The 26,023-nt window shown below is 43.4% G+C and overlaps 1 protein-coding gene across 2 annotated transcripts in view; it reads left to right on the forward strand.

The window, feature by feature from the left end:
• pde4dip (phosphodiesterase 4D interacting protein) overlaps positions 1–26,023 on the forward strand; it is an 84,062-nt gene that overhangs the window by 21,289 nt on the left and 36,750 nt on the right. For both annotated transcript variants that reach the window (XM_056414010.1, XM_056414009.1), the window contains exons 4-7: positions 19,638–19,748; positions 21,775–21,851; positions 25,006–25,129; positions 25,236–25,405. In XM_056414010.1, coding sequence (XP_056269985.1) covers positions 19,638–19,748; positions 21,775–21,851; positions 25,006–25,129; positions 25,236–25,405 — 482 coding nt within the window. The remainder of the gene's footprint in view (positions 1–19,637; positions 19,749–21,774; positions 21,852–25,005; positions 25,130–25,235; positions 25,406–26,023) is intronic.

Consider the following 26,023-nt stretch of genomic DNA (forward strand, 5'->3'; position numbering starts at 1 on the left):
AAAGTTGTTTGTCAGGTTTAGGAGAAGTTGTGACATTGTTTTCAATAAATGCAAAAAATTAAAAACAAAAGAAAATCAGTGGCACTAAACGTGTTCCCGTGCTCTTTTAGCTGATCTGAGAACAGTCAATCGATCACTCTGTAGCGGCTGTTGCTTGTGTTTCTATAAACAGACATGTTGTTTGGAACAAAAAGGACTTGTTTCAAGACACATGATCATGCTAGTGTCAGAAAATGTGTTTTTGGCAGCCACCTCACCTAGTTTTTACTTTGCTGGCCAACTGGAGAGCAACGGCAGTGATGTGACATATTATCTGTAATATTTAACTAATGTTGATTTGATGGATTTTAGCATCTCAGTTTGAACTTCACCAGATGAAGGAAATGCCTCTGTGTGTTTCTTTTATAAAGGAAAACATATGAGGCGACGGGATGCTCACAGTTTATATTGCTATTATTGCTGATATGAAAAACTAAATACAACAATTCTTGTTTTTCAACAGCTTACTTTGAGAACTGTGCTGTTAAAAAAAAACATTTACAAGGCTGTAAAATTACTATAATGGTGATAATATCAGCATAACTCAATATTGGTGACGGGTCAACATGGTGTTGAGTTCACTAAAACATGAATAAAATAAAATGTTATGCCGTTCAAACAACATGAGACAACATTTTTAAGGGTCAGACTTATTATGTAGAAATAAAGTCATTTTATTTTCCTCTAACTGATTTAACCGCAAGTGCCCACAACAAATGCCAAAGACCCATTTTAGATGTCCAAGGTATTTACAACTTGTGAAACCTTTTTTCATGAATAATTACCAATTAGTTGATCAAATGTATGAAATTGAATATGTCAGTTCTCAATGAGTGTTTCATTTCAAATAAAAACATTGTTAGCATGCGTTCAGAGCCAGTTTGATACTCAGTACCGACACATGTTGTTCAGTGTTTCGGGTTGATACCCGGCCTGAGCACAGAGTACCATACATGTGTGTGTCAATATCTTCATCGAAGGGTTCTGTGATGTCCTGGACTTGTTCCAACCCCTCAGGAAAAAAAACGAGAATCCACATTTAATGGCCTAAATGTTGCACAAGTTTAAAATATTCTGAAATATTCTGCCAAAGGCCAAGATACACAACTGTCGATACACCGCCCGGGGCGAAGTCAACTGGCTGGCCCGATTTGACCGCTATCCTCCAAGCCAACGCCTTACATGTCGCGTTTCTATCAAACACACCTATTCATTATCGGAGAGTACATTTAATTTAGATTTGCACGAGTTTCCTTTTATGTCTTTTTTCAGTCCCGCTGCTCTGATTGTTAGGTGTGTTTCCCATCAGCAGAATGGTTGTTGTAGCTTATTACTGATGGACTGACTGATGGTCTCCATTTGTTATTGTGTTATAGAGTCTGTCTGTGGGCTGGTAATGGCCAGATCGGAGTGTAATCAAAGCCATCTCTTCATCTATTCTCTCTCTCAGATACATTCTGCAGGCTCTCTAGCTTCCCCCTTCTTCTTTCCCTGCTTTTAAATCTCCTTCTCTTTTCCTCTCTTGGGATAATTTATAAAAGAATGTGAAAGAGCGACATGTGCGCAGCAGACCTGAAGAACAGACAGCCCTCCCCTCTCCTCCCCTCCTCACATACCAGAGAATACTCACCCACTTGCCAAAGCATAGGGAGGAAAACATAACTTGAACAAAATAATACAAAAAATCCTAACTTGGAACTGATCTATATTCATCCATATGTCATCATTTACTTCCACTGCAAGGTTCCTGGAATCAGCGCATTAGAATGGGGTGTTGACGTTGATCTGCTGTGCTTTGGGGACAGGTGCAGCCAGAGAAACTACCGATTTTCATCAGCCACTCGATTTTCTATTTTGAAACCTTCCCTCTTGTCTCTTCCAAGCTCTTACCGCTCTATCCATCTGCCTCTTTAACACTCTCCCATTTGTTCTCATATCGTTTGTCACTTTCACTCGCCACACTATTTTATATGTTCAACCACTACTCACCATACTGCAGGGCCCTAGAACATGTTTTCAATCATGATTGGATTTTGAACAGCCTTTTGTCCAACATGAATCAAGCCCAGATGACAGCGACTGTATCTGCTGAGTATTGTGTGGATTAAAGCGGAACATATATCATTCCTAATATTGCAGCAGTCAAAATACTCACTAGAACACCAAATGTGGATTATTCCTCGACTAAAAATAGTCACAAACATATGCACTGTTTCCTCTTTTGATTAAAAACTAGAGCAACCAGCTGTAAAAATTGCAGAGCATTTTTTCCAGATTAAACTACATATTTGTGAGGTGTTTAAAACAATGTAAATCTTCCGTAGGAACCAATGGCGTTAGAGCCCCAAACAGAGTAGGACATTTAGAAAACATAAAGAGATGGAGTTCCACATTATTGTTGCCCTTGCAGCATAAATTCTTTTACTAAATAGTTTACCAAAAATTAAAACTGTGGTGACTTTTTAACTTCTTGACCTCCGCTAATCTATCTCCTTTTCCTCTCTGTTGAACTGCATGCGCACCCACCAGAAAATATATATATATATTATTATTACCTTCGCATTGAAAATGCGGAAGGTTATGTTTTGATCGCCGTGTATTTATTTATTTGTATGCGTGTTACTCGCATAACTAAAAAAGTATTACACCGAATCACATGAAATTTGGTGGGATGATTGGTTATTATCCGGGGACCATTTGATTAGATTTTGGGATCGATCGGGTCAAAGGTCAAAGGTCATGAAAAGGTAAAAATCTTCTTTCTACCATAGCGCGGTCAATTTTTATCCAATTGGCATGCAACTAATGCCAACATGTTCATAATTCAATGCCCAATCTTGTGATATGCGAAGGTATGCGCTCTACCGAGTGCCCGTTCTAGTTGTTTTATTTTTTGTAATTTTAAAATAGCTATAACTTTGTAATTATGTTTAGGCCTTCCGAGAAGGCTTAGAAGGCCCAGACGGCCCGCCACTGGTCACAACATACGTGTCCCAAGTAGATTAGTCGCTGTGGTGCCGACTGTTGGTCAGTGGTTAGCAGGTCCTTCTTTCAGTCAGGGGGATCGGCGGTCCAATCCCCGCCCTAGTTGATGTGTCCTTGAGCAAGACACTTAACCCTGAATTTGTTCCCTGTAGTTTTGTGTTTATGGTTTATTGTGTTTATTCAAGCGTCTTTGTGTACCTAGAAAAGCGCTATAGAAGTCTAAATTATTATTATTATTATGATCACGAAGATCATGCAGTGCATCTCAAACTATGGTAATGTCATGTTTGTGGCACTCCCGTTGTCTTCCGGACTCCCTATGGAGTGACTCTATAATGTTTTCCATCAGGGTCAAAGTAACTTTAAAATCCACCTCATTTTTTCTGAAACTAAAATCCCCCCCGAGAGTCTGTGAGATGGCAGAAATCCCCGTTAGTGGAGTTGTACTCTCTCCTTGTAACTGTGCTCTCACTCTCTCTCTCTCTCTCTCTCTCGTCCTGTAAAAATATTTTCACTTTGCTAGTGAAACATTAGAAATGAACCGTAAAACTCGGCACCAAAGGCTTCGCTTGCCTCGGCCCCCGCTGGGCGAGGCTGACAGGAGCTGGACGGCCTAAGTGTCCTACAAAAACCTCCTCACATCTCCCACAGCCTCAGTCCAACACATGTTAACCTTTACAAGCCCGATCTGACTTTCCCCAAGAGCAACTTTTCGAAGTAAAAAACAGTGTGAAATGCAGTATTTCTGCATCTTTTTTACCCCCAATACTTTATCAAAACCATATGATGTTTACACTGAGTTCAATATCCAACTGCCGGGCCAGTGGATAATTCCTGGACGACTGCAGTTTATGCTTATTTATACAAGCACGGACTGAGTGTAATTTGCGTGTGAAGGAACATTATGCAAGCCTTGAAGTAGACGAATGCATGTTTGTTTGTGTTTCCTGAGACTTTGTTTCTTTGGCCTTCATCTAATGACTAATGGCAAATAAATAACAAATGATCCTCTAAAGAAAGCTAAACTACCACTTAAGTTTCACACGTGCTTATGTGAGTATATTAGACAAAGTCATTATTTGGTTGTTAGGGATACCACCAAGCCCCCAGGAAGATGTCCGGGCTTTGGAGCTAAATAATTATACATTATGATCAAAAGGTGAAGTTACAGAAGTTGAGTCCATCCCGTGAAGCCATGGGGCCAGGCGGCTACCTCCGGTTCTGAAGAATGAAGCACTGTACTTCCAACTTGATTTATTACCTTATTAAACACTGTGAAAATTACTTTATGGTCTCAACCTCTAGTTTCAAGTCTTCTTCATTACAGTCTATGCATTTGGCCCTACATGTTTTTTCCCATAGATTTACATTGGAAAAGAGACATCTGTAATTCACTTGAATAGGCCGTATTTAAATCACTGGGTCCTAAAAGTCGTAATAGGCCAATCCAGAGTTTAGCCTCGATGCATCGGCATTGCATTGGCGGTGGGCCTAAGCCAGGGGGTTTAGCAGAATCGGCCATTATCTGCATTCTTGTTTGGTGATAAGTTTGGACAAAGTTAAAGCGGTCTCCGAGCCCCGGGATCAAATAAAACTATTGTTGAACATTAGGAAGAAAAAAAAGTTTTAAAAAGGGCAGTGAAGAAAAAAAAGGGTCCGGGGGGACGGATTATTGTATTTTCAAGCTGTGGAACGTTAACCTTTTTGGAGATAGCAGGTTTCTGCGGGGCACCGTCGACTGGCAGGTAACTAACAAACCCGGAAGGCTGAGCGCAGCCTGGCCCAGATCACAGCGGCCCGGCCTGCGCCAGCCAGTGTTGAGTAATGCTGTTAGTAAATACCAGGCCAATTATTGCTAACGAGGGCCTAATTGGAACCAGCTGAACATTTATTGAATTTGTCAGAGAAAGGTAGAGTAGAGATGGCTAATGAAGAGCAGCCGCGGTGCCGGGCCAGGCAGCTCAGGCTCTGGGGGAACGCATAATTCACCTGGCAGTGCCACGCTGTTTTTTTACTTCATATTTGTGGTTTTTATACATTTTTTAATGCTACAGAGACATCTGAACTTAAAGCAGTGAGTTCAAAGGGGAATAAAATCCATTTTATGCGCCAGTCAATATATTAAATTGTCCTGAAAGAAGAAGCTGAATTTCTCAGGGCCCGAGCAGTCGACGTGTCCCTCGTTATTACATTTCATCCAAATAGTTTCTGAACCCTTCAATCGGAAACATTTAAAGGCTTCACGCGATCCAAAGCCACCAAAGGGTCGAGCTGATGTCCCGAAAGTTCCCTCGGAATAATTATATGTTTGGTCGCTTCACACAGAGAGACAATCATGGTCAGCTGTTGTTGGTTAGTGTGTAATGTGAGAAATGCAGGCAGTGACATAACTACACAAAGTATGTCAGGAAGTTAGAATATATATTCATCTTACAAGAAATGAATGAGTTTCAAGTTTATCTTTAAAGCCGGTGGTGGAAAGTGTCTCAGTACACACTCAAGCACTATACAGTGTTTTACAATTCTTTAGTTATCTAGTATTTCAATACTATTTGACATTACCTTATACTTCTAATTCACTCATTTTCATTGGGAAATACTAATCTTTTTTCGACAGTTATTTTACAGAGTAAGATTTGAACACATGCTCAGTTTGTAATATATATTGCAATACTGATTTCAATACTGATTTCACTTTCCAACAGTTTGTCAAATGTGCCTCTAGCAACATTAACATTATATTGACGTGTTATCATTGATAATATGAGTACTTTTAATACTTTAGTAAAACATTTGTTTTACACAACCAGAATATTTACATTAACACTAGATTAAACCAGTTTGCAAAAGACTCCATTTCATGTTAACTTAGCACGATGAAGTTTGTAGAACTAAGAATTAAAGCGTCAATTTCTCGAAATGTTACGAGAGAAAATCCTTTTCCTCCAAAAAAATATTTATTTTAGAGATTCTTTGAAGAAAAGGGAGGAAAACTTTGTTTGTTAACATGTTCTTCTGGTATGAGATTGGAGGCCAAATCAGGACACATTGAAGCCAGAGGCCAGTCCACCACGGAGGCTGTGTTGATTGGCTCGCATTCTGAAATGAGGTCAACTTCGACCCAGATTCATAGTCCCCCTTTTTTTTCTGTATCACGCCATTCTCTTCTTCCTCCTACATCGTGTCATCCATTCCTTCTTTCACCCACCATTCCCTCACAACCCCCCTTCCTCTTTGTCTCATTTTACAGTCGCGTCTCATCCTGCTAACTGATGGTTCAGTGCAGCGGCGCCCTCGGGCTCCTCTCTCTGTCCCTTTGATTTCCATCCACAGACAACAGAAAGCAGGGCACACATCCAGTGTATACCAGTACATGCAGACGCACACACACACACACACACACACACACCAAAGTACTATATGTACATATACTGCAGACCAACACAGTCTGAGTCAACGCAAACACCTGCAGAGTGGATGCTCAGCCATGTGGACATTGGCTGGGCACGCTGTCCAGTGTGTGTAGGTGTGTGTAGCTGTGTGTGTGTGGCTTCCATTGGCCAAAAAGCCTTTCTTAGTAAAGTAGATTTCTTTAGGAAAACATGAAAACGGTCCAACAACTAATTTACCAGCCATGTGTTTTTGTAATTACAGGCCAACAGTGAACACATAAACGAACACATGCACACCTGGGTCTTTAACGTGCATGTAGCAGTACCGCCTGGATGCATGACCTTTAATTCAGATCTCACAGGCATCTCTATGTGATTTTGCCAGTACACAATTTGACTTGGAGGAGGAGCTATTTCATATTTTTAGAATCAGAATATGATCTAGCCATAATGTAAAATGACTTGCAGTCCATAAAGCAAATCAATACGCAACCTCGTTGTCTGCTGGCGGAGGTAATAATAAGTGGATTGCTTTAGAATGAACAGTAATCTCATAAATCTGCACAACCCTCGTCTGAGGAGACAAAGTATCTTCCTAAGTGAGATAATCAGCTATTTAGATGAATATGTATGTGAGTTACATCGATGATTCAGCTCATACACACAGAAAGGTTCTCTGAGAAAATGTTTCATGATTGTTCTTAAGGAAGTGTACATTTGTAATATGCACGCCACGGTGTTATTCAAAAGCCATCATTTTTGTTGAGCTTATCCATCACTTTATTGTATTTTTCAATCATTTCTTCAACATTTAAAGGAAGATTGAGTGTGTGTGTGTGTGTGTGGGGGGCTTATGTTACAGACCTCACCACCGTGTTTGCATTGTAATATGCGGCCTACCATATTGTGCTCAGCCATCTTTATGTTCGGGGGACTGAACAGGGATTTTTTGTCAGCGTTGCGTTCAGCAGCAATGGAGAACACTTTCCTCAGAACAATAGTTGGAGCGTTATAATTTCCCAGTGATCATCTTTGTGTCTTGACCTACATGCTGAGGGAAGAGTTCCAAAGCGTCCTGACACCTGACTTCCCTCTGTAACATCGCCATCTCTTGGACAACTTCTGTATTGCAAATTCAAGCGACGTGACACGACATGGTAAAACTTTGGCTATATAGAAACATGGTGATGTGTCATTAACATGCACAACGTGTGTGTGTGTGTGTGTGTGTGTGTGTGTGCACACACAATCATCATGAGGTCCTTTGAGCGCTGCTCTTTTTGTCAGCTGGGCTTCATTCACAAAACGTGGCTCTGCCGGCAGCATTTCCTCTGCTTTCTATTTGCGGAAAAAACAACTTAAAAAAATAAATACAAAAATAATTAAAGAAGGACCACTAACCTTGTTTTGAAGGTCTGTGTTTGTTTTTTCAGACCTCTCTCTCTCTCTCTCTCCCCCGCAAAAAAATGAATCCAAGCGGAGAGCCAGAAATTCAGGGAGAGATTGGGTTACAGAGACAAAAGTGATCCATACGGGAGGGTCGGCCATGACAGTTGGCAGTTGGTTCGGTTCGGGGCGAACCCGATACCATAATTTAGATCTGCCATAAACACACAGAAATGAGACGCAGACCTACTCTCCCTCTGAAACACAACCATGGGAAAAGTGGACATCCTGGCTGCCAAAGCTCTGCCCCGGCCGTCACACGAAATCCATGCTTTTATGATTTAGATGCAACGTGTTTATCATTGCTTACGTACACAAACTTGATGGAAAGTATTTGCGCGGCCTTGCCCGCCCGCGCTGCCTGCCCGTGTGCGGAGCTGCTTGGGAACAGGTATTGGGTTCCGCTCCGGAGACGGTTCGGTCATGACTTTGTGTTTAGACGTGCAGATTGTTGCCGACTCCCCTCCGGTTTCCTCCTGGCGTGCGCGGCGATCCGAAGACGAACCAGTTGTCATAATCATTGTTCTCAACTGTTTGGGGGGCGCGCGGCCAGAGAATGCGTGTGTTTCTTGTTCATTACACAGTGCGTATGCACATGTTGACGTCTCCTGATTAGCTCTGGCACCGCAGAGGGTTGTGGAAGATCAGCTTATCGGGACGCTTTCCAGGATTCCAGGCTTTGCTCGTGCGTCGGCCAACTGTCGGCAAACACATGCGGCGCCCCGAAAGATGTTTGATAGCACGGATGCGGCTTCTCTGCCAGTTACAGGACCAAATATTTGCTGAAGCCGGTGTGTTCAGGTCCACTTCCTGGAACAGCCATTAAATGCTGAAGCAAACAACAAAGCGCCGACATGAAGCACAGATGTTGCTTCTTGGATGGGCATGAAAGTCTCCTGATCAGTAGAAAAAGAGAAGTTAGAAAATATCTGGTGATGGAAAGAAATCGACTACGACTCCCGAGGTCCATTTCAGTGAGAAACATCCAATCACAGGGCTAGAAAATACCTTTCCTGGATCAGCTGTGGTGATTTGGTTTGCTCCTACAAGCAGTGACTTTGCAACGGTCCTGGTTCACTCTTCTTATTGGCTCTTTCTCTATAACACCGGCTACTGAGGCTCATGGGCATCGTAGTATTTAGAGCCATCCACCAAAGCTAATGGGGGGGAAAGAAAGGAGAGAAAAAAGATTTCTCATAAACAAAGTTGAATTTAATGACCGTAACATAACGCTGCAGTAAAGTGAATTATCCAGGAGACATCTGTGTTTCTCTCTGTGCGTTCGTCACTGTATGCAACCTGGAATTGTTGACCGGGGTCAGTGATGGTGAAGGCTGCCACGTTTCTGCTTTCAGTCAACTCAGCAGTCTCTTTGATTGGGTCAGAAGATCGGTACCGTCCAAGTGGCGGGGAGTCAAATGTTGTGCTCATAAACTTTCAAACTTCAAATCAGCTGGATGTGGATGAATTTGTGTCTGTTCTGTATGGCGTGATGTGTGTATCGAGACCCATTTTGATTGGCTATTGAACGCAACCAAAGGGGGAAAGGGCAGAGATGACTGAGAGACGGACACAAAGACAATGTTCACCCCTGATAAATCCTCATTGGAGGTCGAGCCAAAACTTGCTTCGTGCATCTTGCCGTTCATTGTGTGCAGCCATTTTTAAACGACGATGAAAACAAGGCAACTCTACCATGATTCAAGGTGAGTTTCTACACGTGGAGCTTTCTTCCAAGTCGAGTTTTCGATGAAAAATGAAGGAAATCAAACCAGGAACATGGAGCAGAGGCACATCGATTGAGTGCCAACATCATGTTGGTCACATAGTAAAAGCGGTCTCCTTCCCTTTGAATTTCTTTCACTCTCCATAAACTTCTAAATGCAACATTTCTGACTGACTGTGTGATTCATGTAGAGGGAGAAGGGGGAGGAGTCCGGATGAAGACCGAGGAGGAGAAAACTCAATCAGCCGACGTGTGATTAATGATGTGGTCGCCGAGATGGATTCTGCATGATGTCACCCTCTTTGTTCTGCATTACCGATACATGCATACAGATGAAATAAGAGCACGCTCTGTAAATCCCGTGTGTTCGCTGCTTATGGGCTGGAGGTTCATGATGTATGGCTTTTCATCTTATTTTCTTTTTATTCTCAGCGGTGTAGAAGCAGCATCGCTGTAGCATTGTGATGTCACAAAGTCAAAACTAGTTCAAAGCAGGCATGCAATATAATTTTGGAAGCATTATGTATACTTCTAGATATATATTATATATTTGTCCTGCACGCAGACCTGTACACACAGTTTTAGTCATTTCAAATACATGTTTTCACTTCAAAATGATCATCAGTCAAAGATTTTAAATGTTCTGATTCGTCCAACTGTGACTCCAGAAAACGAAGATGAGCAATTGCAAACAGGGAAGAAGTAGTAAAAACTTTATTTAACTTCTTTATTTTCATACAGCTAGCTATTAGTTGCATCACCAACATTTGGATTTGGATGCGCACACACACACACACACACACACACACACACACACTGGCCCCCAGCTGTAAAGCGTCCCCCTCACTCCTCTGTTGATCTCAGCTCTCCCGTTACCTTCTAACCTCCTCCCCTCTGGAGTGCGCTCTACTTTTATCTTTGTGTTGATCCCCCAACCCCATCAGTCCCTGGATGAGGTCATTTCCTGCCCGGCTGACCCTCAGCGCTCACACCTCTGAACGAAGGAGAGGTGGAGGCCGGCAGCGCCGTAAAAAGAGTGTTGGTTGTCAGATCTGCATCCAGAAAAAAGCCGTTTGCTGCCTCCGATTATCGATGTTTCTGCTCATCGCCTTCGTCGTTGCAAAACAAATGAATCCATTAATATACATACAGGGATGACATGTCAGCAGCGTGGGTGCAGGCATAGGACCTGTCATGCAATACACACACACACACACATACAGATATATGCATATATAGACACACAATAATTCTGGAAGTCAACCCGAAATGCCTTCACTCTATAAACTTGGACATTACCACAGGCTGCACTGACCCTTTGTGGTTTCCTCTTTGGTAGCCACTGTCATCGTCATCATCATTTTTGGGGGGCGGCTGTAGCTCAGTGGGGTAAGAGGGTCATCCTGCAACCCCAAGGTTGTCGGTTCGATCCCGGCTCTCCCCATTAGTTGCAAGTCGAAGTGTCCTTGAGCAAGGCACTGAACCCCCAGTTGCTTCCCGGGCACATCACTGCAGCCCACTGCTCCTTAATAACTAAGGATGGGTTAAATGCAGAGAACTAATTTCCCCTTGGGGATTAATAAAGTATATATCTTATCTTATCTTATCTTATCATCATCAGCAGCAGCAGCAGTAGCTTCATTAAAGCCTCAATAGGCCCTGCTCCCTCTCTCCTCCCTCCCTCTCTGGGAGTATCACGCTGCACCATCAACCCGAGCTCCGGGGCTCCGGGCCATCGGTCACAGCCTGCGCTCTCTTCCGGGGGTCAGGTGTCTCATACAGCCCGAGTCAGGAGGGGAAGTGTAGCCGTACCATCTGATCCTGATCCAGTGAGCGCAGTCCCGGAGTCAGTCCCAGCCTTTTTTTTAAAGTCCCCCAGTCCAGTAAAATTGGACCTGTCCAGCTTGGGTTCCAGTTGGCAGAGAGTAATCTTTGTGTATCTAGCGTAACACACTCTGTGAGATATAAAATACAGTCTTTGTAGTGAATGATGGGCCCCCTCGTTGATTAGCCCCAGAAGGCCTTTCAGTCAGGCAGCAGGGACAAATGACCCAGGCTGTCCTGTATCAGACACTGCTTTTATGACTCACTGCTCCCCACAAAATACATGACATCAGATGTGGTTGAAGCTGAAATAAACTGTTAACTCCATACACACGAACCATGGTAGCTGTAACCTTTTGGTCAAGAATAGAAAACTGTGGTTTCCACTGCAGGGCCGGAAAACAAAAAAAGGCCAAACCAAAGCCTCATCATATTTATTTGATAGGATTCTTCATTTTACAGACAGCTGTGTATTAAACCACAGTCTCTGAGAACCAGCTGATTTTGGATCGCAGCACAGAGTTTTGAAAGTTGTGAAATACATATGGGATTCACAGTCTGTCTTAAATCTTTTCTGATCAGATTTAGATGATTTGTTTTTTTACCGTTATTAAAGATAAATCACATTTCTAAAACCTGTATGAAGCTTCTTGTATTCGGGTTAGGGTTAGTTGTCTCCTGAATTTCTGTTCTCATCTCAGATGTTTTATTCAGTTTCCACCAGCTGGAGACACAACCAGGCCAACGCTTTGGATAGATAGAGAATTAGGATCCAGAAACACAGGACAGCAGCAGAATGGCGATAGAAATGGTGGATTTGTGGATTTATATTTCTATTTTTAATTATCGCACTGTGGTCATTGTCTATTGTTGCACCACCCGCCATGACACATTTCTTGGATATGTAATTATAAATGGCAAAACAAAGTTTTTGATTCTCATTCTGATTGTGGATGAGACTGACTCAGTTACACAGGCTTCTATCGATCCACTTTTTAAGGATGTGTACATGAAATCGCTCACAGTGGGTCAGTGGTTAGCAGGTCTCTCTTTCAATCAGAGGATCGGTGGTTCGAAACTCGCTCACAGCCCTAGTTGTTGTGTCCTTGCGAGACACATAACCCTGAACTGTTCCCAAAAGGTGTCCATGGTTTATGATTGGAAATCAACTTGGAGAAGAGTTTCGGCTGAAATGTAAAAGTCACGAATGTGTCGACTGAAATGACGTTAGTCTCGACTGATTCGTCAGGGCTCAAGGAACAGTGATACACTTTTTGGGCAAAGTGTCGGTGAACAAATAGTTTTACAGTTTGTGTCAACAGCAGGAGATGAAGGAATGGTAGAAAAGGCAATGGGCATGGAGGAAACAGCAGAAGAAGAGTGTGTGTTTTCACGGCATTAACTTCACTTGAAAGGGTTAAATAATTAGCGTAACGTCTGGAAATGAAACGTGTCACACAGTCAGGCATTTCATTAGTTGTTTTTTTGGGGGTTTTCTTAGTCGTTTTTTAATTAACATTTGTTAGTATTGCATTTAGGTTGGCAGACAAGCTGGAAAAGGTATCGAAAGGCCTTTGCACCCCAAGCCTCCTCCGGTCCATGGATGCAGTTCCAATTCTAAAAAACTCTGGCACTGAACTACAGACTCCCCACCAACAGACCCTCCACTGCCACCATCCCTCACTCGCGTACAGCTGCTGCCACCACATCTGGGAATGAGATTTGTTCTATCAAAGCCACAGAGTGAAGGGAAAGTGAGACGAAGAAGAAGTCTCAGTCTGATAGCTTCCACCACCTGAAATGTCTTCTGTCGTGACACACGGGGATCGGTGAAAGTCTCGTAAGACTCGTTTCACTTTTCTGACATCCCATTAGACTTGAAAACTGCTTATTAACTCTAATTTATTTAGTTGCCCTGTGGTTAGAACTAACTGAGCATCCTGGGAGGGACGACTGGCACGTTGATTAGTTTTGCGACGATGGGCGTTCGTGGGGTTAACGCATGTGATTACAGAGTTTATAATGAAGTCTCTGGAAGTCATGAAATGCTTTTTGCATATTTTTTTAATACTTTTTTTTTCATTGACAATCAAGACACGGTCATGAATACAAAGAGAGATTTATGTCGGCTTTACTTGAAATATCTGGTTGTATTACACAGCGACAGTTCACCATGAATGGTTGACTGTTCATTGTTAGCAAGTGTGCTTGTTATTGTTGGGCCCACACAACAGATTTGAACAGCTAACGGTGCCTGATGAATGGCAAATGCCGACTTGGCATGTAGAGCCATGTAGAGCCATGTTTCAAGCCCACAGGGGGTCAATGTTCTGCTCATTAAAACAAATGTTTTGAGTTCATCTCCTTTAACGGAGTCTTTTCTTGCATTTGGAGGTTCTATAATATTGACTTCACTCATGGGAAGAAACTTGTTGAGAATATTCACAAATGAAGTTCAATTAGTGACACTGTTCATTGTTATTACCTCTGCCAGGAGATTATGTATTTGGTTTTGTGTGTGTGTGTGTGTGTGTGTGTGTGTGTATCTCTGTGCCTGTCTGTCTAGGCCTTCCCACACACACCAAGAAACCCATTAGCCTGATAGGTAGGGGTCTGTAAGGGCCTCCATCAACAACTGCTTCAGTTTGGACTCTTTGTTTTTCGCTGTGGGTTATGAATCGTTCCTCTTGATTTGCACACATGTTCCAAATTGTGGAAAACCAGGAAGCGTTAAACAGCCCACATGAAGCTGAACTTTATTTGTTTGTTCTGCATTCATTCACACATTAAGGCAGTGGCCGTCACCTGAAGGAGATCTGCACTCTACTGCACCTTTCTGATTGATTTTTATTTCAACGTATTGCACAGAGGCCCTAGATTGATTTTTTGTTCGTCTAGCTTTAACCTCGCATGAAGATGAATTAACTGATTAGCTTGTAGTTCATTACATCACTGTGTATCTTGGTCTAATATAAATCTCAAACTCTGGGCTTGTGTTTTCTCTGAACGTCCGGCCAACTGTTTTGTTCTGTCATCATAAGCCTCGAGGTATGAGGAGAACTGATTATTCCCTGGAAAAAGAAATGAAAATAAATACAGTTCCATCTCAGAAAAACCCATTTTACACACTCTTTACTTTTTGTTAACAGTGTGAGAACAGTAGCACGTGGCCTCCTATCCCTCATTAATCTACTTCAAGGGTGAAATGTAATGTGATCAGTTGCAGGGACTTTGGCATCGACTGTTGTTTTATTATGAACATTTGTAATGAATCTACAGTTATATGGAACAGTGTGTGTGGTCATTGTGGCTCGCAGGCTCTGCGCCGTAACTATCACTAATAACAGCAGTGTGACCTCTCGAGTCGGTCACCATGTGTCTGAGTGATGTAATGCTGTTTCAAATTATCACACTCCATCTTATTGTTTTAAATAGAGAAGAAACTGCTTGGTGCTGTGTTGTATTTGCCGTTTTGTTAATAGGTGAAAACACAAATGAGCCAACAAATAGCTTCCATTAAAATGTAACTATTGGTTTGCTCACTTTCGTGAGTATAAAGAGGCCAAATAACATTTGTCATAGCAGGTTTGAACAAAGAGTGACCTCCTGCGTTACTTTGTGTGACAGATTTCACCTTTTGAGTCTGAAGATCTGTGTTTATTCACCCCAAAAAGTGGATATTCCTTTCTGTTTTCTTTAATCCACGCACGATAATGCAAATCTTTTGCTCTGGTTAAAACGTTTTCAGTAGGCGTCTTCCCTCTGCTCGCTTTACCCACAATGGACTTTTCATGTACCAAAGCCATAGCTGTTCCCCCCCCCCTGCTTTCCAGTCCTTTATGCTAAGCTAGGCTAACCGTGTCTGGACTCCGGCTCCGTGCCAAAGACGCAGACATGAGATTCCATCTTCTCACCTCACTCTCGTTCGAAGAAGGAAATTAGCGTGCAGGCAAATACACGAACCCCGTGTGCATGAATGAAAAAAATTCTTCAGCTGATGTGATTATAATAAACGAGGCTTCGGCGTCCAGGTTTTATCTGGCTCTCTATAGTGCGTCTCCCTTCTTTCTGTCCACCCTTTTTAATTAGCTCCCGGGGATATTTTTAGTGGCTCTCTGTTGATGAGTTAATTAGGTTTACAAATTCAAATTGTTAACCACCATGTCTAGCGTGGACCGTGGCAGCACAATAAACACAATCAGACGTTCCCCCTGCAGAACTGCATTAGGGGTTTGGCACTGCCAGAGAGCAGGGCTGGAAAATGTCGAGCTAGCTGGCATCAAGGAGCTCCTGTTACCGGTAAAGGGGGAAAACTCCCCGCGCTCTGCCAATCCGACGCACTCACACACACACACACACACACACACACACACACACACACACACACACACACACACACACACACACACACACACACACACACACACACACACACACACACACACACACACACACACACACACACACACACACACACACACACACACACACACACACACACACACACACACACACACACACACACATATGCAAGCAGCCAATTACACTCCAGTTCCTGTAGAGATGGTTTTTAAACCTCTGAAGCAGAGGGTAAGGGTTAGTAAACTGCCATGGCAACAAAACAGCCTTCAAATGGTGCATGCAAAGGCCGAGGAGTGGAAACATGTCTGCCGTGGATCCTCCCTTGTTGTACACTTCTATTTAAGGTCTTTAACCTTTCTGGATATAATCGCCACGGTCAGAGTTTGATCCCGAAAAATAAAAAGACTCAGATGGAAAGGTCCTGCAGAATTAGGATGATTTAATTTCACGGCCACGGTGCGTTGTAATACATTCAGCCTCGCAGTGCTTGACCTCTGGATGAGCCGCTGCGGTCGGCGTCGCTCCTCCAACTCTCGTTGCAGATTGGTGCACAGCTTTTGGCCAACACACGATCACGTGTGTGTGTGTGTGTGTGTGTGTGGTTTTGTGTTTCTGTCAAATTGAGACTGTAATAAACTGGTGTCATCAGCAATATATTTGTTGGTCAGTCTCTGCCCTCGATTATTGGTAATTGACAAATCGCTCTGGCTCATGTAATCAGAAGTCAGCCGGTGTTGCTCCATCACGGGGCCTCTGAGGACTCTTTGTTGTGTGTCTGGATGTTTAGACGTGGACCTCAGGATGTGGCCAAAAGTATGTGGACGTCCCAACGTTGCCGCGCACAGTTGGGGTTCCAGGTTGTCCGGTTCGTCCCCAACGGGGCCGGATGGGGTTGAGGCCTCGGTAAAGTCCACATTTCAATTCACATGAGGCTGCAGACAAATGAGGAACAAAGTTTGAATAAATCTTGTCTGTGCTTGATGTGGGGTCATCGGGGTGCTCTGAGGGTGCACCCAGGGGTGCAGCGTGTTAATGGTTTCCTTACATATGCGACAAGTAAATACAAATTAATCTTGTTTTTGTGTGTTGTGAATAAAACATATATATATATACATACATATATATATATATATATATATAGAAACCATCAGAAAAGTGTGAACAATTATTATATGTATTGTCATCAAATAGAAATGTCATGTTTTCTATCATTGTAAAGAAAAAGGTTATGTTAAAAATGATAATTAATTAAATAGATCAACACCTTTTTCTTCATTGCAAATTAATTGTTTTAATATTAATCGCTTTAATATTATTAATGTCATTATATGTCATATAGAATACGTCCCAAATTCCCTGAAAGTAAATTTTTTAAATGTGCAAATTATATAATATATATTACTTTATTATTACAGCACTTGATCTAGCTTTGTTTCTAATCATGCAACAGCAGTCCATTGGATAAAAAATATAGGGTTTAAATGTACTTTCCTATAGGTAAAGGGCTGAACAGGATGTTGAATTTCAAAAAAGCTTTACCCAGTGCTGATGTCACACCGGATCCGGAGGTAATCTGTCTGTTTCCACTTGTGAAGGCTTCAGTGTTGAAGTTATTATGACACACGAATCCACGCTTTCACACCGTTGTTCCCATCCAAGTAATATAATCATTTGTTCAGGATTATAAAAGGCTCAAATTACTTAAGTCTGTACAATTGTGGGACTAAATTAAATAGAAAGGAAAATGAAAGGTATTGTTGCCTTATTGACGGATGTGGGCCCGACCAGAAACAGATGTGTGGTTGTTTTATGCAGAACTCCAGCCATACTTTTGTGGTCTCTATCAGTGTTACTCAAAAAGGATGTTTTTAAATAAACACGAAGCGACTTGAACATAACGGACATGGGAGACGTCCACAAAGCGCACAATAACCAGAGGCACGTGCGTGAGCGCAGTATCTTCTTTGTATCCAATGTCAAACTATTCCACAATCAAACCGTCTGTGTATATAAAAATACTTTCTCTTCTATCTGAACGCAGCTCTGGTGTGCATGTGTGTGCAGACTGTGAATACAACATGTGTTACCACATTCAGCCATGAGCTCCTTTGTGTGTGTGCGTGAATGCGTGTGTGCATGTGTGTGTATGTGTGTGTGTGTGTGTGTGTGTGTGTGTGTCTCACCACCTCAGCATTCCTCAGTGACAGCTGCAGGGCAATGGCTTCTGTAAATAGGGTGGATCTGCAGGGACGTTGGGACCCTCTGATCTCAGGTAGAGCGAAAGCGCCTCCCTGTGGTCGGACACGAGGTGTTCACAAGCTGGGATCGAACCTGGGAGTTTACGGCGGCCTTGGCTTTTCTTTTTTGTGAGGATGAGGTTGCACATTTTTTATTTTGTTTTTAAAGAGAAGGAAGTGACCTGGAGGGTTTCTATTTATACGATTGAATGTGTGTCGGGGCGTCTTTTCTTCTGTTTCCTCATTTGCTAGAAAGGTTTAGTTTTGGTCTCCTGCAGCTGACAAGAGGTCTAAACGTTTAGGTTACACCGGGCCAAAAAAAGAGCTAGAAGGTGAGAGTCTTTCAGACGTCTTTGTGTCACTATTTCAAAGACGCAATATAAGTCTGCAGGAATAATCATCCGGTTGATAAAATACAGACATTCAAAAGCTGAGGAAACAAACAATGGATATTTAAATGTATAACCACTTTATTTTAGTGCTCACACTCGGCACACAGAGGCTTCTCTTCAGGGAAACTGTTCCCCAGTTGTCCTCATAGGCCTCGATGGCATCATATAATTAGACCAGATACAGCTCAGCTGCCTTTATGATTATTATACTTACATCCATTGCTATTTGGTAGCAGGAGATATTTCACAAAAACAGCGATATATGTTTAGTCATATCATCAATACCACTACAACTTGCTAGCGAGCTCTCCTGTCATTGGTGGAGGACGTATGGCTGACGCCTCAGGTCAAAGTCACAGAACTATTCAAAAGTGCCCGTCAAAGTCCTCCAGTATGAACAACAACACAGGTCTTTTGCCAGTAGCTTCCAAAACTGCGACAAAAAGATTCATGTGACTGTTTTTATTATGCATTTATTTGTTATCTTTCACCTCTCTGCTTAAGGTTTGGTAAAGTTTAGGCAAATAATGACGTTTCAGGTTAAGATCAGGGATAAGTGATGGTCACGGTGAAAAAAAAACCAGCGTTGAATGTTGCTAGGAGACGGGATGGAAATAGCTGCGTGCTTCATCTTCCTTTACTTTTGAGGTGTTTTAGGTTTTTGATGTGTGTGAACAAAAGACCAATGCAGTCATCTCTGTGATGATGAGGACAGCCTCTTTTGATCCCATGTCAGCAAATAAACAAAGATCAGATGGAAGAAGGGAGGTCTCCCAGTCAGAATGTTAAGACACACACAGACACACACACACACACACACACACACGCTCTCTCTCCTGCCTGCCTCAGATTCTTGACATAACTTCCTCATGGTTAAAAAAAGAAACATCCCCTCGCCCCCACCTCCCATAACCCCCTCCTGCCTGCCTGTGTGCCATCCCCGAGACCCTCCTGTAACAAATCCAGACTGAGAGGGGCTCACGTCCGCTCAGTGTCGGGGTCTCTGTCGGTGTTCCTGCCTGTTGATGTGTGACAGCAGGAGATAGCAGATCACCTGAGTCCCGTAACGTCAGGAGAGTTTATTTCTTCGGCTGTGCATCGCCGCTGCTCCTCTTCAGCCCTGTCGTTTCACATACTGCGCGGCACTGAATGGGGGGCTGCGATGCCCCCTGCAGCGCAGCCACCTGACGCCATGTCTCACTCCGGTTTCCCCGGTTGTCGCACCATCTCGCAGCACCTCAACGACCTGAAGAAGGAGAACTTCAGCCTGAAGCTCCGGATCTACTTCCTGGAGGAGAAGATCCAGCAGAAGTTTGAGGAGAGCGCCGATGGCGTGCACAAGAGGGTGAGTGAGAAGGCGAATGATGCGTGCGAGGGGTGGGGGGAGGGGAATTATCATCAAATCCACTGCGTCTGCAATGCTCTGGAGGATCTCCTGTACAGGCATCAGCTCTGCAGTCAGCCATGTTGTTTCCAGAGCTGCAGGTTGGTGTTTGACAGACATGTTAACGCTGACAGCAGCAGGCCGCCGGCTGCTCGGCAACAGTCAGTCACACATTCCTGCCTGTGGGACGACGGGTTGTCTCAGGGCGAGACCAACAGATACGCAGGCCTCTCGCCCCGCGACGGGGCACCCAAATGGGCCGAAGAAGAGAACTCTCTTTGGTTTTAGTCCGCTGAGCTCGCTGTATTGATCATCTTTTGACAAAGATTCTCGTTTTGACATTATAGCCCACAAGCATTGTGGGTCGTATCTGTCGGCTTAAATCAACAGCCAATGTATGCCCACAGAGACCAACCCATATCCAGATAGCTCATCCACAGATAGTAATCCCGTGAAGGAGCGTAGTCCACTATGTGGATTAGAGACTACGCTCTTTCAGGGCTTTATCGAGGAAAACTATGGATACAAATGATGCATTTTTGGACAGATGAAGATAATATCTAAATGTCTGCTGAGATCTTGTCACGGGAGTATTAGGGTGGACCCAAATGCACGACTCAGGAGACAGAACTGTACTCCAAGTACTGGCAGGAACAAAACAGACGGGAACAGATAAATACACTTTGTAATGCTGGAGGGCTTGGTCAAGAACACAAAACAATCTGGCAGAGGACAAGTGGAAGTGAGGGAGCTAAATAGTGAGGGACTAATGAGGGGATGGGCTGCAGGTGAGAAGGGCGTGAGGACCAGGTGAAGGGAATGAGGGACTAACGATGGAGTGATCAGAGGCAGGTGAGGGGAGTTGGATTGACGAGATGGGAAGCAGGATCTAGAATGACGTGATACTTAGTGACAGGATGAAAACAAAAAAAGGAAGGTATGGAGCTAAACTGTTACAGATCTTGTCCTTTCTCCCCCTAACAGTGACTGTCTGACCTGTTTTCTGTCGACTATAGAGCCAATGACCTACATTATGTTCGCCCGAGAGCCCTGAGGCCCGCTGTTTGCATGCATGCGCGCACATTGTGCGTGCACTCCCCTGGTTTAATAATAATAATATTTCCTCTCTCATCTCTACGGTAGAAGCAGCAACACGAGTGTAGTATGTCAGCGTGTCAGTAATAAGACGACCAGTTCAGTCCAGTTTGTTGCTGCGTTCGGAGCCAAGAGTTAAAAGCGGAGGGGTTGCCGGGTGCAGGAAGAGGGAGGAAGAGGGAGGAGGAGGGGGGAGTCGATGTTACACTGGGGTTTGGAGGCTCCAGTGGAGACCGATACAACAGGTGCTCATATCCCTACCAGCTATTTATAGTGGCGCAGAGCCTCCTGAAACACAAAGTCAGCACGTGCCACTTGGGGAGCCCGTTGGGTGTGTTGCTACGCAGCACCGAGCAGAAAGGAGGATGTTTCAGCTCCGAGACGAGTCGGATAACATTGGAGTTGGCTTTAGGTTTTGCATGACGAGAACAGAATGGAAAACATTACAATATTGTTACCTATAAAACCTATAAACTGTTACTGAAGCTATGTTAAGGTGCACTGACTTTAACATACCAGCCAATAAAGAAGTAATCTCTGTGGCCTTGGAATAAATAGGATATTAATACATGTGATATTACACCAGCCATGATCTGGAATTATCACAATATCTAGCCACTTTCAAATGTCATTAAGAATACATTTGTGGTAAAAAAAAAATCTCGATCAAACTACAACTGCGGTGTGATCAATGCCACTGATCACTGCCGTTGTTTTCACTCCGTACTGGGTCTGTAATCCTGGTTTTAAGGTCAACATGATCCCATATCTGGACTAAATGTGCTGTCAAATACATGCAATTTTGACTTAAAACCCACATTGAGACACTCAATGATTTACTCTTCTTACCTGCAGGTTCCTTATTGATTTGTTTTATGATTCTCTTTCCCAGAACATCGAGTTAAAGGTTGAAGCGGAGAGTCTGAAAAAGGAGCTAGAGGAGAAACAACAGCTTCTGGACGAGGCTCTGTGAGTATTTGACTTCTTGACTCTACCATGATGGCGTTAGTTTCAGAATCGCCGGGACTTGAACCTCCAAATGGCTCCAACAAATCACTCAGCCGTGCTATATTGCATGTCTCGGACAGTCTGCTTGTGCTGCACAGATTTGTTGAAACGTGAGAGAGAAGTACAGAAACACCCTTTTCATCGCTAGTTTTATTTCATTCCCCATGAGTCCATCCGTACATCAGAGCCCGGGCGCCCTCGGGGACCCGGCAGCCTCTCATCACACGCGAGCCCACTGGCCCGTACACTCACCGAGCTATCACAACACACGCACTGAGCTCTGAGGAATGCCTTGTAGGGCCTCGGCACCGCAGCGCTTTTGAAGGGGATGAAGTGGCTCTGTGTTCAGGGACGTAGCACGAAGAGAGGATGGGGGGGGGGGGACCCACTGTGGGTTTATTTTGAAGGAGGGGAGGGAGAGTGAAGAGCAGAGGTGTCTTGTGGTTCCTGGGTCAGGAACTGTTCTGAGCTCCAGCACCTGTCTGTGAGGCAGCTGTCTGTCTCTCAGCCCGAAGCATTATCCATTTCTTTAACTCCTTGACCAAAACGCAAAAAAATAAATCTCAAAGTGGACTTGTCATGCTCATATTAAGTGTCTCCTTTAATATTCAGAAAACGTATTATTTTTCTCCGACCGTCAGTCTGAATAGATCTGTTTTCACCCTCGGTCTGAAACACTTCATTTTGGTGCCTGTCTCTTTAAGACATGAAATACGGCACCCCCTTTGCAAAGGTATATCTTAAGCCAGGAAGATACTCAGATGGGGGTGGGAACAAAACTTGTTTGCGAGTTGGTTCAGATACCCAAATGTAAGTGCATAAGCACGAACAAAAATGCATAAATTTAAAAAAAAACATCTCATATCTCAGAACCTGGACACATAAAAGCATCCTTATGAACCAGAATATGTGTTTGTGTTACTGTGATGGACTGAGACTTGGAACTAATGTTGTTTTTAGAGATATATAAATGCTTTTACAGACACATTGGAGCGTTAATCTAGAGACGTTGTGCCAGTTGGTTCATCCATGGACATGGTGTTTATCTGAAGGTACATTTTTAAAGATAGTTTTGTCATCGCGCTTAACCAACTCCACACGTATGAGAGGGAGTGAGGATGGCAAATCCTGTTCATTACCGTTGTTTGATGATTGGAGAACCTCCATTAGCTCACTTACATTGTTTATCAGGCAGTGTGTTGGCAGTAATTATGTCGGCCAATTTAGCGCTCTGTCAAAATAATGAGAAGGAGCAGGAACTCCAGCCTTTGAGGAGAGTGACTGTCAGAGTGGAGTTCGGGGTCAGCGCCGAGGCTCTCGGTGCCCTCCTGCTTCACAAATAAACTCTGTGGCCACAGTTTATCATTAGAGCTATTAACGGAGCCTGACTGATAGAGTTGGGGAGGGAAAGCTGAGTGTGACCTTCTTGCCGTTGAAGTTGCTGAGTGGCGGAGCAGTGACGGAGCGGCCCTCGGAAAAAGGGGTCCGGAGACATTTCCCCCCTGGGATCCACGTTTCCTCTCCCCGGGAGACAAAGTTCACTCTGTTTAAAGTATCTTGTTGTTAACTGCGGGGATGGGGGTTTCTGCGGTTCTGCTCCCGCTCCATCTCTCCCTCTGTCAGCAGAGTGTCACCAAAAAAACAATGCAAATATATTACAATTAAATCTGGTGGAAATGGAATTAATGGACATCAACACCTTTTTTAAATTTTTTATTTATTTATTTTTTATTTTACAAATTAACAAGACAGAACATTAAGGATACAATACAAAGGGAAAGGAGAAATAAAAGTGTAAAGAACAACAGACAAATAGATAAAAAAATATTTGGAAAAACCACAGCAAATAACACCATCACACATCACCAGTCTATCACCACCTTTTTATAAAGCCGGGGGTTTCCTCACCTGTCATGCAGACCACCTCCGATAACCGTTAACAAAATGTATATCCTGTCAACATTAATTGCAGTGCAGATGTGCTCTGTTCCCATATTTAATAAGTTTAGTTAATGTTTGCTCTGATATCCATGAATCAAATTTTAAATGAGATGTGTCCGAATGCGGGTGGTTTATTTTATGAGCAAAGCACTGAAAACTCTCTTTCTTTGCCTGTTTGTTTATTTTTTACATTCATCATATACATTTCATATTTGTGTTACTTTATAGAGTTTTCCATTCCATTTCAATCCAGCTGAAATAATAAATCCCTTTTCAAACATTTCCAGAGGGCTGATTTGACATAAATTGGAGTTGCAACCACTGTTCCACACTGAGCGATCAAATAAAATAAGTTATCATTTTACACACACCAACGTGAAAAATGGTTGTAACTGAGAGTGCACAGTTCATCTTTTAACAAAAGCCAGAATTTCCTCAAACAGGAGTTTTGCCATTCTTCAAAAATCCGGGCCTCATTAATCATTTGCATAATTGTCTATTACAATGTGTGTTTTAATGCAAATGAATAAGCTGTACGTTTCTAAATCCCTTCATTGGCTTATTTGAGTTTAAAAAAAAGAAATTCTGCATTATCAGCAAACCAATGGATGCCAGTTTCCCAACTTGTGTTATGGATTTGTTATATTTGAAGCACATGTTGCAAGTGACTCAGCACCAATTCAGGAATAACATCCCATAAAACTTGTGTTGCTTCTGATAACCTTCATGCTTAGATAGGTAACGTATGGAGCAGGCTCCGGCTCTGTGGAGTAGAGACAGAAGACAAGCAGCGCGGTACATAATGACCTCTGAGTCTCTTTGGGACTCCCGTTAATGACTCCCTGATCTAATTGACCAGCCCTCAATAAATCATGAGTGTGTTTGTTGTCCGTGGGGGAAAAGAAACCAATGAAATAATCCCCGTCTGCCTCTGAAGCCAGCGGTTTTTATTGCGTACATGAATTATTCAGGGACTCCTCAACCAAGCAGACATCTGCATCGGGTTAAACCAAAAAATTCAAAAACATTTATTTAAAGGCGTTTAAGTGACGATCAAAAATATTGTTTTGATATGTTTCAAGTTAACACGTCACGTCCTCAAAGAAGGATTTTTATTTTATTTTGCAGCTTCCCTTGGAGAATAATTGTGGTCCTGAAACTCTAACCCCCGTAGGTGCGCTGCAGAGAGCCTGTCCAATCAGAATGAGGCCGAGCTGCAGCGACGCCTGTCAGAGCGTCAGGAGGAGATCATCCACATGCAGGAAATCCTCGAGACCAAAGTCCAGCTGCTGCAACAGGTACGGTCACACCAATACAATAGATGCATCCCGTGAGGCCAAGCAAGGTGAGATTATCATAAACAGGGAGGTTTTTTTCTTCTTCTCCTGTCCGTGTTGCGTTCAGGAGGCCTCGCTGGCACGAGAGGAGGCCGGCCAGATGGCCTCGCTGGCGGACTCCGAGGCTCAGCGCTGCCTGGCTCTGGAGAGAGAGAAGGTGGAGAGGATGGAGGAGGAGGAGGAGAGCGGAGGCTCAGGCGCACTGCTCAGCCGGCAGGCCATGGCCGACAAAGACAGGTGACTTTGACCATGCGGAAGTTAATCGTATAGCTTTTTTTTCCTGGACTATTTTCTCACTTCATAGACATAATTTATAGAGGCCACCGTTTATGGATTCATCACAGAACAACAACCCGGTCGGAAGACTTTCTTTTTCTTCTTCTGCAGACCAGTGAATACACTGAATGTTGACTGAAGCAGTTTCTGAGCCAAGAATATGTTTAAAATCCGCCTCATATCACACAAGCAGTGCGACGTGGTTAATGCAGCGCAATGATTGGGTAACGCGACTACTTTGTGAAGCTTATGAAACAGATAATGCCCGCATAACATAACGTAACAACCATTACAGCAAGGGGACTGAATATATCTGGCCCTCGTGGAGGGGGAGGGGCCAATAGAAAAGGCTTTTGTACGGGGTCCACGATGTTGTGCTATGCCGCGGGCTATCAGTGCTATTTACAGCTGTTGACACGGATACCGCTGCTGACACTGGCCACGACTGCCCTCGTCTAAAACCGCCTGCAACAAAGAACCAGAACTCTGACCTACATACTGTAACTGACCCCAACACTGGCCCGGGGTCAGATCTGTGAACTTCACTGCAGCTTGAATACCTTTATCCTGAGACTCTCC

The sequence above is a fragment of the Pseudoliparis swirei genome, chromosome 5 (genome assembly GCF_029220125.1).
Source record: "Pseudoliparis swirei isolate HS2019 ecotype Mariana Trench chromosome 5, NWPU_hadal_v1, whole genome shotgun sequence".
NCBI classification, from domain to species: domain Eukaryota; kingdom Metazoa; phylum Chordata; class Actinopteri; order Perciformes; family Liparidae; genus Pseudoliparis; species Pseudoliparis swirei.